Source organism: Lemur catta, chromosome 3, assembly GCF_020740605.2.
Source record: "Lemur catta isolate mLemCat1 chromosome 3, mLemCat1.pri, whole genome shotgun sequence".
Classification (NCBI taxonomy): domain Eukaryota; kingdom Metazoa; phylum Chordata; class Mammalia; order Primates; family Lemuridae; genus Lemur; species Lemur catta.
The window spans coordinates 75,177,965-75,192,257 of record NC_059130.1 but is presented as its reverse complement, the minus strand read 5'-3'; the positions used below and the strand labels follow the sequence as shown (position 1 = coordinate 75,192,257).

The following is a 14,293-nucleotide window of genomic DNA, read 5'->3' as shown; positions in this document are numbered from 1 at the left end:
CTTTTAATGTGAGAAAAATAAATATCTGTTTAAGTTCATGTTAGTTGTATATTCTGTTATTTGCTGTCAGAAGCATTTCTCTTACATCTCCTAACACCAAAAGTAGAGTCCATAAAGCACCACTTTTCCAATCTTATCAGTATCTTCACCAATCACTCATCATTTCAGAGAAAAAGATATCTTTATTGCACTCCAAAGTAAGTATCCCTCAAGTAAGTAATCCTTTCTTCCAGAAATTTTGATCATCTATTATTTCCTTATTCTCGTATCTTCATTTTCATAATCCTTTGTATTACCTCATATTTTACCCTCTGCCTGGATTGGGCTTCCCCTATTTGTTCTCCTGACAAATGACTAATCATCTTTAAAAACCCAATTCAAAAATCAGTAATGTTCTCTGTGAAGCCTTTTTTTCCGCACCTCAATGGAGTTAATCATTACTTTCTAAGCGCTCCCATCACATTCCACATATGTCATTATGGAACTGATCACAAATGTATCAGAATTATTTGTCTCCCAAGTTAGAAATTGAGCTCTAGCACATAGGCAATAATTCCTCAGGCTGATAGTTCAAAAACATCACCTTGGGAACTTAAGAAAAAAATAGAGACATATTCCCCTGGTAATTCTCATGTAGCTAGCTATTCCACAAGTCAGCATTTGGAAATCATTACCATACTTCTTTTATTTCAAGTACCCAACAAATAATAAGCATATTGACTAAATAAATAATGGACTGTTACTGAAATGAGCAAGTGTATTTTCATTACCTGTAAAACTAGTCAATCTTTCTCGCTTAAAAGATGGTTCTTCTATGTCTTCTGCTATTGATTCAGTTGTCGATACACTTGACTTAGAAATTGTACTGCTTCCTAAAACTGACCTTTAATAATCAACATTACTTATTTATTTAGAAGTCCTTATGGGTAATTAAATATATAAATTAGAACTTTATCAGATGTAGAAATCAAATATACTATAATAAGTAAAATAGATTGAAATTAATTTTTAGGCTGGGCGCAGTGACTCATGCCTATAATCCTAGCACTCTGGTAGGCCGAGGCGGGCGGATCGTTTGAGTTCAGGAGTTCGAGACCAGCCTGAGCAAGAGCGAGACTCCGTCTCTACTAAAAATAGAAAGAAATTAGCTGGACAACTAAAAATATATAGAAAAAATTAGCTGGGCATGGTGGCACATGACTGTAGTCCCAGCTACTAGGGAGGCTGAGGCAGGAGGATTGCTTGAGCCCAGGAGTTTGAGGTTGCTGTGAGCTAGGCTGACGCCATGGCACTCTATTCCGGGCAACAGAGTGAGACTCTGTCTCAAAACAAAACAAAACAAAAAAATTAAATTTTAAACAGTTTATTTCTAATGTTCATTAAACTAAAAAGTTATTAAAAATATTTCTCAGAGGAAAGACACATCAAACATATGCTTAAAGTCCTTCAATGAATTCCCAATACATTTAGTACCAAAATACAAAATTCACCCTACCTAATCTCTTCACCTTCATTGTCACTCTTCATTTACCTTTTTTTTTCCAGCTTCTCAATCTTACAAAGCTCTCTTACTTCAGAGCCTTAGCCTAGAATACTTTTCCTTTCATTTTTTTACCTGGCTTCTCTTCATTGTTCAAATCTCATCTTAAAAATGTGATTTATTCAATTTCATAAAGGTCCTCTCTTAAGATTTCATTTAAAAATATATATATTCAGCATGAAATCAATGGAAGAATCAAAACACAATTTCCTTAAACAAATGAATTTAACGTTACTCCATGATATTACATGCTTTTTTCCCCCCCTTTCTATTTATAGTCGCAACTGCTCACCAAAAGATTATGTCAAGTTTATCGGAGTATCTTTAATTTCACTGGAAAAGTGCATGTTTTTTGTATGCAGATTTTGAGACGGCCTCTAGAGCAGAATATAATTGCTCTGTATTATAAAATAAGAAAGAAATCAAACCCTAACAGAACAGAAATTTTCATGGGAGAATAGGTGAAAAAAGGAAAGCCATCTCTTTCCATAAAATGCAGCACAAAAGAAGCTGAAGAAAAATGTCTAATGAGAATTTACAATTAACTGTACGTTATGTTAGTCCCATATTTTGGTTTCTCAGGAAATCTTGAGTAAAATATATATAGTTTTCACAAAACTTTTGTTCTGAGTGTATGGGAACTCTTAAGACATGAAGAGTGCTGCATCCAATTAAAACATGAAAGGAACACAGAGATGGCATAATAGGATGATAGATTCAAGCTGGAGGAATTGAGACAACTGATATCTACGTTTCATATATGCAATTTAAATGGAAAGAATATATATGATACAAAAAAGAGCTATAGAACAGTATACTTTACCTTGTAAACTGCCCTAACATACTAGGATTCATTGTATTCTGATAAAGGCTATAGGAAGCTATAAATTCTGAACCAAGTGATCCTTCTTGTGATGTCAAGAGTTTATTTGGCTTTGCTGTACCACTATGTGGATCTGGATGGTAAAGAGGTCGAGGAGTAACGTCAACTCCATTTGCATCAAATACCTGTAAAAATGATTATTTAAAATGAAATAACTAAAGATTAGGTTTCTAAGTAACAGGTCCTAAAAATCAGAAATAAGTACAGTAGAAAAAAGAAAAGTATAATGTTCCTACAATAGGATAAACATGAAAAATTAGATGATATAAAATTTTATGCTTAACTAGGCACACATTTTCTTAAAATCTTATTCATGTTTTACTTATATATAATATATATTAACTTCAGGAAAAGCAGAAAGGTAGAAAGATAATTCATCCAGATTGTTAATATTTGGTATATTTAATATTGTATTATCAGCTTTTTTAAAAAGTCACTATTTTTCACTTTATATTTTATTAATAAACATTTTCCCAGTTATTATCTAATTTTGGTTTACAGTCATATGCTGCAAAATTATTCAGTCAACAACAGATCACATATACAATGGTGGTCCCACAACATTATAATGGAGCTGAAAAATTCTTACCACCTAGTGACATCCTAGTCATCATACTGATGTAACACAATGCATTACTCACATATTTGTGGTGATGCTGGTATAAACAAACCTACTGCACTGCCAGTAATATAAAAGTATAGCACATACAATTATGTACAGTACCTAATACCTGATAATACATGACGGTGTTACTGGCTTATGTATTTACTATACTATGCTTTTTTATTATTTTTTAGAGTGCACTCCTTTTACTTATTAAAAAAAAGTTAACTGTAAAACAGCTTTAGGAACATTCTTCAGGCGTTATCCCAAAAGAAGCCATTGTTACCTAGGAGATGACAGCTTCATGTATATTATTGTTTCTGAAGACCTTCCAGTGGAACAAAATGGGGAGGTGGAAAATAGTGATATTATTATAATAAAGTTGAAATCCTTCCCATATACTTATTCCCATTGTAATTTCCTTCTGGAGGAGAAAATTTGCCATTTAAGTCCTTCGCACACTTTGTTGGGGGGACGGACCTTTTTCTTATTGATAATGTAGCTCATTAAATAATCTGAATATGAGTCCCTTCAGTTGTATGAGTTGCAAATTTCTTCTTTCACTCAGTGGCTTCATTTTCTTCATGGTATAGTTGATTAATATAAGTTCTTATTCTTAATGCAGTCAAATTTGTCATGTTTTTCTTTATGGTTTGTGCTTTAATTGTCTCGTTTAAAAAAAATTCCCAGTCCCAAAGTCATGAAGGTATTTTTATATATGTTGCTTTTCATACTTAGGTCTAGAATATACCTGGAATTGAATTTTATATATAGCATGAGAAAGAAAGCCATAAGAATATGAATATTCCATAAGAATACCCAATTATCTGAACAAGAGTTTTTAAAAATCCTGTCCTTTCCCTATTACTCTGAAGTGCACATTTATTGTAAAACCAGTGTTCATACCTGCTCAGGTCATTTGAAGGCTCTCCATCTATCCCTTTGCTAATATTAATACATTTTATTAAGCTTGGTATTTAGGAGAGCAAGTGCTTCCACTAAGTTTTTATGCAAGAGTGTCTTGGCTATTTTTAGCCTTTAACATTTTCATATAAATTTTATAATTATCTTGACAAGTTTTTAGAAAAAAAGATGAAAAAATTGTGAGATTTTGATTAAAATTGCATGGAATCCATAACTCAAAATTTGGGATAATTTCTAAGCTTAAAATATTGACTCTTTCTAGGTATGAACATGATCTACCTCTCTCCTTTTGTTTGGGTCTTCTTTAATGTCTCCTTATAAAACTTTACAGTTTTAAAAATCTTAGTATGTGCATATTTTGTTACATTTTTCCACGGTACTTGATAAATGTTAGTGCTATTATAAATTATATCATTAAAAAATATCTAATGTTTTCTTCTGGCAAGAGGCTTCTTTAAAAAATCTTATTTTTGAACTATTTGTTGTTAGTATAATATACAAATATTCAATTGCTTTTTCTTTTTTGATTTGATATCCAGTGAACTTGCAAAATACTCCATAACTTAATAATTTATGAGTAGGTGATTCTGAATTACTTAGATAATTGACTCATCTACAAATATTGAATGTTTTGTTTCTTCCTTTCCTTTCTTTCTTTCTTTTCTTTCCCTCCCTTCCTCCCTCCCTCCCTCCCTTCCTTCCTTTCTTGTTTTTGTTTTAGAGATGGGGTCTCTATCCTTCTCTCAGGCTGGAGTGCAGTGGCATGACCACAGCTCGCTGCAGCCTTGAACTCCTGGGCTCCAGCCATCTGCCCGCCTCAGCTTCACAAATATCTGGGACTACAGACACGCATCACCATGCCTGGATTTTCTTGCCAATTTGAACTAAGACTTCCAAGAATGTTGGATGGAAGTAGGACCCTTTTTTGAAATGCTTCACCATTTGATATGATCACTATTGTAGAGTTTTATAGATAGCCTAAATAAGATTAAGAAAATTTCTTTTGATTTCGAATTTCATGAGAATTTTTATTAATCATAAATAAGTATTAAATCTTATCAGATATTTCCTGTCTGTATCAAGAATATCTTATGGTTTTTTTCCCTTAAGCTGTTAATGTGGTAAGTTACACTATGGATTTTTAAATGGTAAACCAATCTTGATTTCTTGGTATAAACCCAACTTCCTCAAGATGTATTATGCCTTTTTGTTGTTATTGAATTTTGTTGGCTAATGTTTTATTGAGGATTTATCTATGTTTGCAAGATTGGCTTATGATGTTTCTCTCTCATACTGTTGCATTTAGGTTTTAATATCAATGTAATACTAGCCTCATAAAATGAGTTTTGGAGTATACTTACTGTTTGTGTTGTGTTTTCATCCATAAATGTTTGGCATACATCTCAAGTGAAGCCATCTAGGCCTGGAATTATCTTTGATGGAAAGTTTTAAAATTATTCATATAAACTTATTTAATAGTTTCTAGTTTTCAATTGTTGTTTGCCCCTTTGGTAAAGTTTAATTTTTTAAAATAAGTTTTCCATTCTACCTAAATTTTCAACATTCAAATTGGAGTAAAATTACATGTAATATACATGAATTAACTTTTTAAATAGATTTTGAAGTGTACAACTCAGTCGTGTTTAGTATATTCACAGATATGTACAACTATCACCACAATTAATTTTAGAATCCTTTTACACTTCAAGAAAATGCCCTGTACCCTTTAACCATGACCCCTGCTGTGGTTCAAACGTATGCCCCCAAAGCTCATGTGTTGGAAATGTGATCCCCAATGCAGTAGTGTTGAGAGCTACCGCCTTTGAGAGGTGATTTGGTACTAAGAGCTCTGTCTTCATGAATGGATTAATCCATTCTTGGAATTAATGGGTTATCTAGGGAGTGGGTAAGTTATTACAAGAACAGTCTGTTATAAAAGCCAGTTTCTCCGTCTTTTGTGAGGCTCCTCACCATGTGATACCCTGCATCACTTCAGAACTCTGCACAAAAGTTTCCGTGAGCAAGAAGACCCTCATAGATGTGGCCCTTCGAACCTGGACTTCCCAGGCTCTAAAACTGTAAGAAGTAAAATTATGTTCTTTATAAATTACCCAGTCTCCAGTATTCAGTTATAGCAATAGAAAAAAAACTAAGAAAATTGGTGCTAAGAAGTGGGGCTATTGTTAATAACAAATACCTGAAAATGTGGAAGTGGCTTTAGAACTGAGCAACGAGTAGAGGCTGGAAGAACTTGGAAGAGCATTCTAGAAAAAGTCTATATTGACATAAATGGAGTATTAAGGATGATTCTGGTAAGGGCTCAGAAGAATAGGGAAGTCTGAATCTTCTTAATTACTTAAGCGGTTGTGAATAGAAAACTGGTAGAGATATGGATAGTAAGGGCTATTCTGATGAGATCTCAGACAGAAATGAGAAATATCTTTTTGGAAACTAGAGTAAACGCCATGTTGGTCATAAACTAGTAAAGAACTTGGCCAAATTTATGGAAGGCAAAATTTAAGAGTGATGAACTAGGATATCTGGCAGAAGAAATATCTAAGCAGAAAAGTATTAAAGATGCTGCATGGTTACTTTTGCTGCTTACAGTGAGATTTGAGAGCAAAGGGATGAAGTAAAGACAGAATTTATAATCAGAAGAAAAACAGAAAGTTGGAAAACTCTCAGCCTGGCCATGTAATGAATAAAAAGGTATATTTGGGAGAGGAAACCAAGGGTGTGGCTAGTGACAATTTGCTAAGGAGATTAGTACAGATAGAGTGCATCATGAGGACAATGGAAGAAAGACCCCAAAGGCAGAGATCTTTCAGATGGACCATCCCAACACAGGCCCAGAGACCTAGAAGGGCAGAATAGTTTCAGGTGACAGGCTCTGGGTACCCTCCAAGAGCTTGCTGCCCAAAGCCACCTCAGGTCTTTGCTCCCCAAATTCTGGCAAAGAGTTCCTCAACCATTCTAGGTGTGGCTCAACTGGCCTCAAATGACACTCACCGCTCCAGACGACACAAGCCATAAACCTTGACAGCATCCATTGGTGCTAATTCTACATGTTCACAGAAAGTATGGTGGCCTCCACCTCAATTCCAAAGGATGTATCAGACATCCTGGGAGTTCAGGCAGAGACTTGTTACGGGGTAGAACTACTGCAGAAAGCCCCCACCAGGCCAATGCCTAGTGGAGATGTTGGAGCAGGACCACCACGGAGAAACCCTGGAACTGTTAGAGATACCGACTTGCAAAGACAGCCTGGAAGAGCTGAAGTGCAGGCTGAGCCCAGCAAAGCCATGAAGGCAGGGATGCCTGAGGCCTTGGAGTCTAATCCCTGCATAAGTGTGTCCAGAAGGCAGCACATGGAGTCATAAGATATCATTCTCCAGCTTTAAGGCTTAATGTCTGCCCTATTGAGTTTCAGACTTGCTTGGGGCCTATTATTCCTTTATCCTGGCCCATTTCTCCCTTTTAGAATGGGAACAGATACCCTATGCCTATGCCACCATTGTATCTTGGAAGTAGATAACTTGTTTTGATTTCCCAGATAAGACTCTGGACTTTTGGGTTGATGCTGGAACGAGTTAAGACTTTGAGGCTACTGGGATGGAATCAACGTGTTGTAGATCTGAGAAGGACATGAATTTGGGGGCCACGGGAAGAATGCTATGGTTTGAATGTATTCCTAAAAGTTGTGTTGGAGACTTGGTCCCCAATGCAATAGTGTTGAGAGGCAGGACTTTGGGGAGGTGATTGGGTCATGAGGGCTTTGCCCTCATAAATGGATTTATCCATTCATGGATTAATGGGTTACCAAGGAAGCAAATTAGTTATTACAAGAGGGGTCTGTTATAAAAGCCAGTTGCTCCATCTCTTGTGAGCCCCCTTCACCATGTGATGCTCTACACCACCTTAGGACTCTGCAGAGTCCCTGCTAGCAAGAAGGCCCTCACTAAATGTAGCCCCACAACCCTGGACTTCCTAACCTCCAGAACTGTAGCAAACATATTTCTTTTCTTTAAAAATTACCTAGTCTCAGGTATTCAGTTATGGCAACAGAAAACAAACTAAGAGAATTCCCTAACCCCATTTCCCCTCCCAGCCTAGGCCACCACTAATACACTTCATGTCTCTATAAACTTCCCTGTAACAGACTTTCACATGAGTGGAGTCATATACTACGCAGTATTTTGTGACTGGCTTGTCTCACTTAACATAATGTTTTCAAGATTCATCCATGTTTTCGCATTCATCAGTGTGCTTCATTCCTTTATATGATTGGATAATATTATATTGTATAGATGAATATTTTCTTTAGACATTTTTCCATTGATGGACATTTGGGTTGTTACTACCTTTTGGCTATTAAGAATAGTGCTGCTATAAATATTTGTGTATATCTTTCTGTGTGGGAATATATCTTAATTTCACTTGGGTATACATACCTAGGAGTGGAATTGGTGGTTCACACAGTAACACTTTATTTAACCCTTTGAGGAACTTCCAAACTGTTTTACACAGTGGTCAGACCATTTTGCATTCCCATCAACCGTGTATGAGGGTTCTGATTTCTTCATATTCTTGCCAACGCTTGTATCTCTCTCTCTCTCTTTTTTTTTTTTTTTTTTTTTTTGAGATAGGGTCTTGCTCAGCTGCCCTGGCTACAGTGCAGTGGCGTCTTCATAGCTCATTGCAACTGCAAACCCCTGGGCTCATGCAATCCTCCTTCCTCAGCCACCCAAGTAACAGGTACTACAGGTATACACCACTATGCCTGGCTAATTTTTCTATTTTTTGTAGAAACAGGGGCTCACTCTTAATCGGGCTGGTTTTGAACACCTGACCTCAAGCAATCCTCCCACGTGGACCTCCCAAAGTGTGACTTTTTGATTCTAGTCATCTCAGTGGGTATGAAGCAGATATCACATTGTGGGTTTGATTTATACTTTTCTGATGACTAATAATGTCCAGCATGTTTTCATGTGGCTTTGTGACTATTTTTATACCTTTTTTGGAGAAATGAGCATTTGGATTGTATGCTCAATATTTGTGTTATTTGCCTTTCCTAAGTAATTTTAAAAGTTCTTTATATATTACAGATACAAATATCTTATCAGATATATGATTTATAAATATTTTATTCTATTTATGGGTTGCCTTTTCACTTTTTAGTATTTTTGATGCAAAAAAGTTTTTAATTTTAATAAAGCCAAATGTATCTATTTTTTCTTTTGTTACTCATGCTCTTAGTGTCATATCTCAGAATCCTTTGGCAAATCCAAGGTCATGAAAATTTACCCCTATGTTTTCTGCTAAGAGTTTTATAGTTTTAGCTCTTAAATCTAAGTCTTGGATACATTTTGAGTTGGCTTTTTTATATGATATGAGGTAAGGGTCTAACATCATTCTTTCATATGTGGCTATCCATATGATATTATATGTTGAACAAATTAAATGTTATTGGCATCCTTATAAAAATATGATCAGTTAAAATCAGACATGAGTTTATTTCTGAACTCTCAATTCTATCCTATTGATCTATATATATATGTCTATCTTTGCACCAGTACTATTATATTTGACTACTATTGTTTTGTAGTAAACTCTGAAATTGTGAAATGTAGGTCCTCCTAATTTGTTCTTATTTTGGGGGATTATTTTCTCTATTTTGGGTTCACTGAAATTCCATATGAATTTTAGAATCAGTTGTAAGTTTTTAGAACGAAGTCAGCTGGGATTCTGACAATTGTGTTAAATACGCAGATCAGTTTGGGGAGTATCACCATCTTAACATGGTAAGTCTTCTGATCCATAAATGTGAGACACTTTCCCATTTAATTAGATCTTCTTTAATTTCTTTCAAAAATGTTTTGTAGTTTTCAGAGTATATATTTTGTGCTTCTTTTATTAAATTTATTCCTAAGTATTTTATTGTTTTTGATGCGATAGTGAAATAAATCATTTTCTTAATTTAATTTCAAACTGTTCATTGCACAAGCAGAGAAATACAATTTATTTGTATAATGATCATGTATCTAGCAACCTTACAAAACTCATGCTGGTTCTAATAGCTTTTTAATGGATTCTCTATAAGTTTTTATATATAACATCATGTCATCTGCATATATAGTTTTACTTCTTCCTTCCTTTATGGAAAGGATTTTTATGCCCATATTGATAAGAGATATTGGTCTGTAATTTCTTGTGAAGTTTTTATCTGGTTTTGGTATCATTGTAATACTGGCATTATGGAACAAGTTGTGAAGTGTTTCCTACTCTTCTATTTCTTAAGCAAGTTTGTGAAGAATTTGGTAGAATACAACAGTGAAGCCATCTGAGCATGGGCTTCTCCTTGTGGGTAGTTTTTTTGTTTTGTATTACTGATTTAATCTCTTCATTTGTTATAGGTGTATTTAGATTATTTCTTCTAGAGTCAGTTCCTCAGATAGTTTGTATCTTTCTAGGAATGTGTCTATTTCATGTAAGTTATCTAATTTGTTGGCATACAATTGTTCATAGTAGTCCTTTATAATTCTTTTTATTTCTGTCTATAGTAACATACTCTCTTTTACTTCATTTTTCCCCCCACCTTGGTAAGTAGGACTTGAATTTATTTTACAAATAAGACCTGTTCTATCTAGCTTTTCATTTAGGAGGCTAAAAGCAGAGTCAGCTTGATTTCAAGGACTCTATTTTCTTAGTCTCCAAACTTTCTTTTATTTCTGATTCTAGTAATTTGAGTTTTCTTTTTTCTCTTGGTCAAACTAGCTAAAGGTTTGTCAATTTTATTGATCTTTTAAAAAAAACAGATTTTGATTTTCTCTATTGTTTTTCTATTCAATATTTCACTAATTTCAATCCCAATATTTATTATTTCTTTCCTCTGCTTACCTTATGTTATTTTCTATCATTTTCTTACGAAGGAAAGTTAAGTTATTGACTTGAGATCTTTCTTCTTTCTAAAGTTGGCATTTATATCTATAAATTTCCCTCTAAGCACTGCTTTAGCTACATCCCATAAGCTTTGGTATGTTGTATCTTGATTATTTATCATCTCAGAATATTTTGTTATTTCCTTTTTGATTTCTTCTTTGACTTTATTATTTACATACCACCATTATAATTGTATATTATTACTATTAATATTTGTGAATATTTTCTACTGTAGCATTTTAATTTCATTAATGACATTTTTCTCTATATTTTTAAGTTTTTTTAAGTGGTTACTCTAAGGCTTACCATATAAATTATATCAAAATCAGGTTTGGATTTATACTAGCTTAATTGAAACATTACTTTTACATAGCTCTATTCTCTTCGTCCAATTTTTGTGGTATTATTTTTATGTACGTTACATCTATTCATGTTGCAAATATAAAAAGTGTCATAACACTTATTTGCCATCTATCATCATTTTATTAGCCCATTACAGCTTTGCTCCCATCCACCTTCTTTGTGCTGTTATTGGCAAATATATTAATATATATATATTTTTTTTCCTGAGACAGAGTCTTGCTTTGTTGCCCGGGCTAGAGTGAGTGCCGTGGCGTCAGCCTAGTTCACATCAACCTCAAACTCCTAGCCTCAAGCAATCCTCCTGCCTCAGCCTCTTGAGTAGCTGGGACTACAGGCATGCGCCACCATGCCCGGCTAATTTTTTCTCTATATATTTTTAGTTGGCCAGTTTTTAGTTGGCCAGATAATTTCTTTCTATTTTTAGTAGAGATGGGGTTTCGCTCTTGCTCAGGTTGGTCTTGAACTCCTGACCTCGAGCCATCCACCCGCCTTGGCCTCCCAGAATGCTAGGATTATAGGCGTGAGCCAGAAATATATTAATATTATACATACATAACATTTCTATATTTCGTTGGTACAATACATTTATACATATTATTTTATACAATTGCCTTCAATTTAGTTAAGAGAATAAACGGAAAATGCAGTGTTATCATTACATGACTTTTATTGGTGCTTGTCACCTAGTGTTCATTGTATCCATTAGGTAGGTTTTTGCCCTTCCCCTCCGCTCCCATCCCCCCGCTTGATTTCCTTTGAGATTTATTTCCCTCTATGCACGTGTGCTCATCAGTTAGTTCCAATTTAATAATGAATACATGTGGCATTTGTTTTTCCATTCTTTAGACACTTCACTTAGGATAATGGTCTCCACTTCAATCCAAATTGCTGCAAAAGGCATTAAGTCATCCTTCTTCATGGCTGAGTAGTATTCCATGGTGTATATATACCACATTTTATTAATCCACTCATGAATTGGTGGGCATTTGGGTTGATTCCACACCTTTGCAATTGTGAATTGTGCTGCAATGAACATTTTCATGCAGGTGTCTTGTGTTCTTTGTGTGGATGTGAATTACCATCTGGAGTTACTTGCTTTCAATATGAGAAAATTCCTTTAGTATTTCTTGCAAGGACAGTCTAGCTAGCAATAAATTCTTGCAGGTTTTGTTCACCTAGGAAACTATTTCACTTTCATTATTGAATAATCATTTTGCTGGATATAAGATTCTAATGGCAAGTTTTTTCTTTGAGCACTTCCAATATATTATCCCTCTGCCTTCTGGCCCTGTTTCTACTAAAAAGTCAATCATTAATCTTACAGGGGTTCCCTTATAAGTGACATACTGTTTTTCTCTTGCTGCTTTCAAGATTTTCTCCTTGTCTTTTACTTTCAGCATGTTTATTATGACATGTCTGTGAGTCAATCTGCATTCACTTTACTTGGAGTTTGTTGAGCTTTGCAGATGTATAGGTTGTTTCTCAATAAATTTAGATGTTTTCAGGCATTATTTCTTTGAATATTTTTTCTTCTACTTTCTGTCTCCTCTCCTCTCCCCTTATGTGTATGCTGCTATATTTGAGGGAGTTCCACATTTTTCTGAGGTCCTATTCATTTTTCTTCTTTCTCTTTTCCCTCTCATCTTTGGCTTATATATTCTTTCCTCTATGTTCAAGTTTGCTAATTCTTTCTGCCACCTGTTAAAACTACTGCTGAGCTCCTCTAGTGGATTTGTAAATTTCCCATGATTGTATTATTTAATTCCAAGATTTCCACTTCATTTTTTTTGTAATTTCTATATCTTTATTGATATTTTCTATTTGATGTGACATTGTCATCATATCTTCCTTTACTTTTTAAATCATGGTTTACTTTATTTCTGTGAACAAATTTATTATGACTGCTTTGAAATATCTCTGTTAAATTTGACATCTGGTCCCTTTCACAGGCAGTTTCTGTTGTCTGCTTTTTTTCTTGTCTATGGGTCATACTTTCCCGTCTCTTTGGATACCCTTTAAATTTTTGTTGGAAATGAGAGATTTTGGATAATATATTGTAGCAACTCTGAGTACTGGCTCCTCTCTCCTCTCCAGAGTTTGTTATTGTCATATGCTTATTTGTTTAGTGATTGGCTGGATTATTTTAGTGAGGTCTATATCCCTGTTATAGATTGAACTATATCTACTAAAAGAAGACATGTTGAAGTCCTAATCCCCAGTACCTGAAAATGTGACTTTTACAGTACAGTATCTGGAAATCAAGGTTTTGCAGATTTAACCAAGCTGACATAATTATGGTGGGCCCTAATCCAGTATGACTGGTGTCTTTATAAAAAGTGTAAATCTGGGCACAGACACACGGAGGGAAGACACTTGGGGGAGAATGTAATGTGATGATGGAAGATTGGAGTGATGCCTCTACAAGTCAAGGAAGGCCCAGGGCTACCAGAAGCTAGGGAGGAAGCATGGAACAAATCCCTCCCTAGCAAAGAGAGCATGGCCTTGCTGTGAGACAATAAATTTCTATTGTTTTAAGTTACAGAATTTGTTACTTTGTTAAGGCAGCCCTAGGAAACTAATATGCCCCTCACCCCACCCACAGTCTTGACCACCTGATGTTGCTCCTCAGTAAGGTGCAGCTTTGGGTATGCCCATGGCCACCCCTGGATGACAGTGGTACTAGTCAGGCTCTGCTCCACTCTTTCCCTGTCTATACCCAGCTGTGAAACTCCACTAGTTGCCAGCTAATTGCTCTATTATTTTTAATAATGCACTGGGGCATAAATTCTCCACCACCTAATCCAATCAAGTTTCTGCTCCTTCCAGGGAATACTGTCTGAGGTCAGTGTTTGTTCTGACTGCCAGATTCCAGGGACCATAAACTAGCCAGATTATAACCTAGGCTGTATCTTCATTAGATCCATGAATCTCCTCCCAGTTGCCTTTATCACAACCTACTTTATCTTTGAGGGTACTCAGTGTTAAACTTCTCTACCAATCTATTGCAAATGAAGTTGGTTCCTCTGGAAAAATCTTAGGA

At 35.1% G+C, this 14,293-nt stretch overlaps 1 protein-coding gene and 1 non-coding gene across 2 annotated transcripts in view; both read right to left on the bottom strand.

The window, feature by feature from the left end:
* The window catches only part of DNAI4 (dynein axonemal intermediate chain 4), an 80,848-nt gene that overhangs the window by 50,832 nt on the left and 15,723 nt on the right, over window positions 1-14,293 (bottom strand). The window contains exons 3-4 of the mRNA XM_045547798.1: window positions 2,364-2,548; window positions 771-883 (exon numbers count right to left, since the gene is read on the bottom strand). Of these exons, the coding sequence (XP_045403754.1) occupies window positions 771-883; window positions 2,364-2,548 (298 nt within the window). The remainder of the gene's footprint in view (window positions 1-770; window positions 884-2,363; window positions 2,549-14,293) is intronic.
* LOC123636286 lies at window positions 10,539-10,665 on the bottom strand. The gene has a single exon (XR_006734478.1). It is a non-coding gene; the product is annotated as a small Cajal body-specific RNA 15 (non-coding RNA).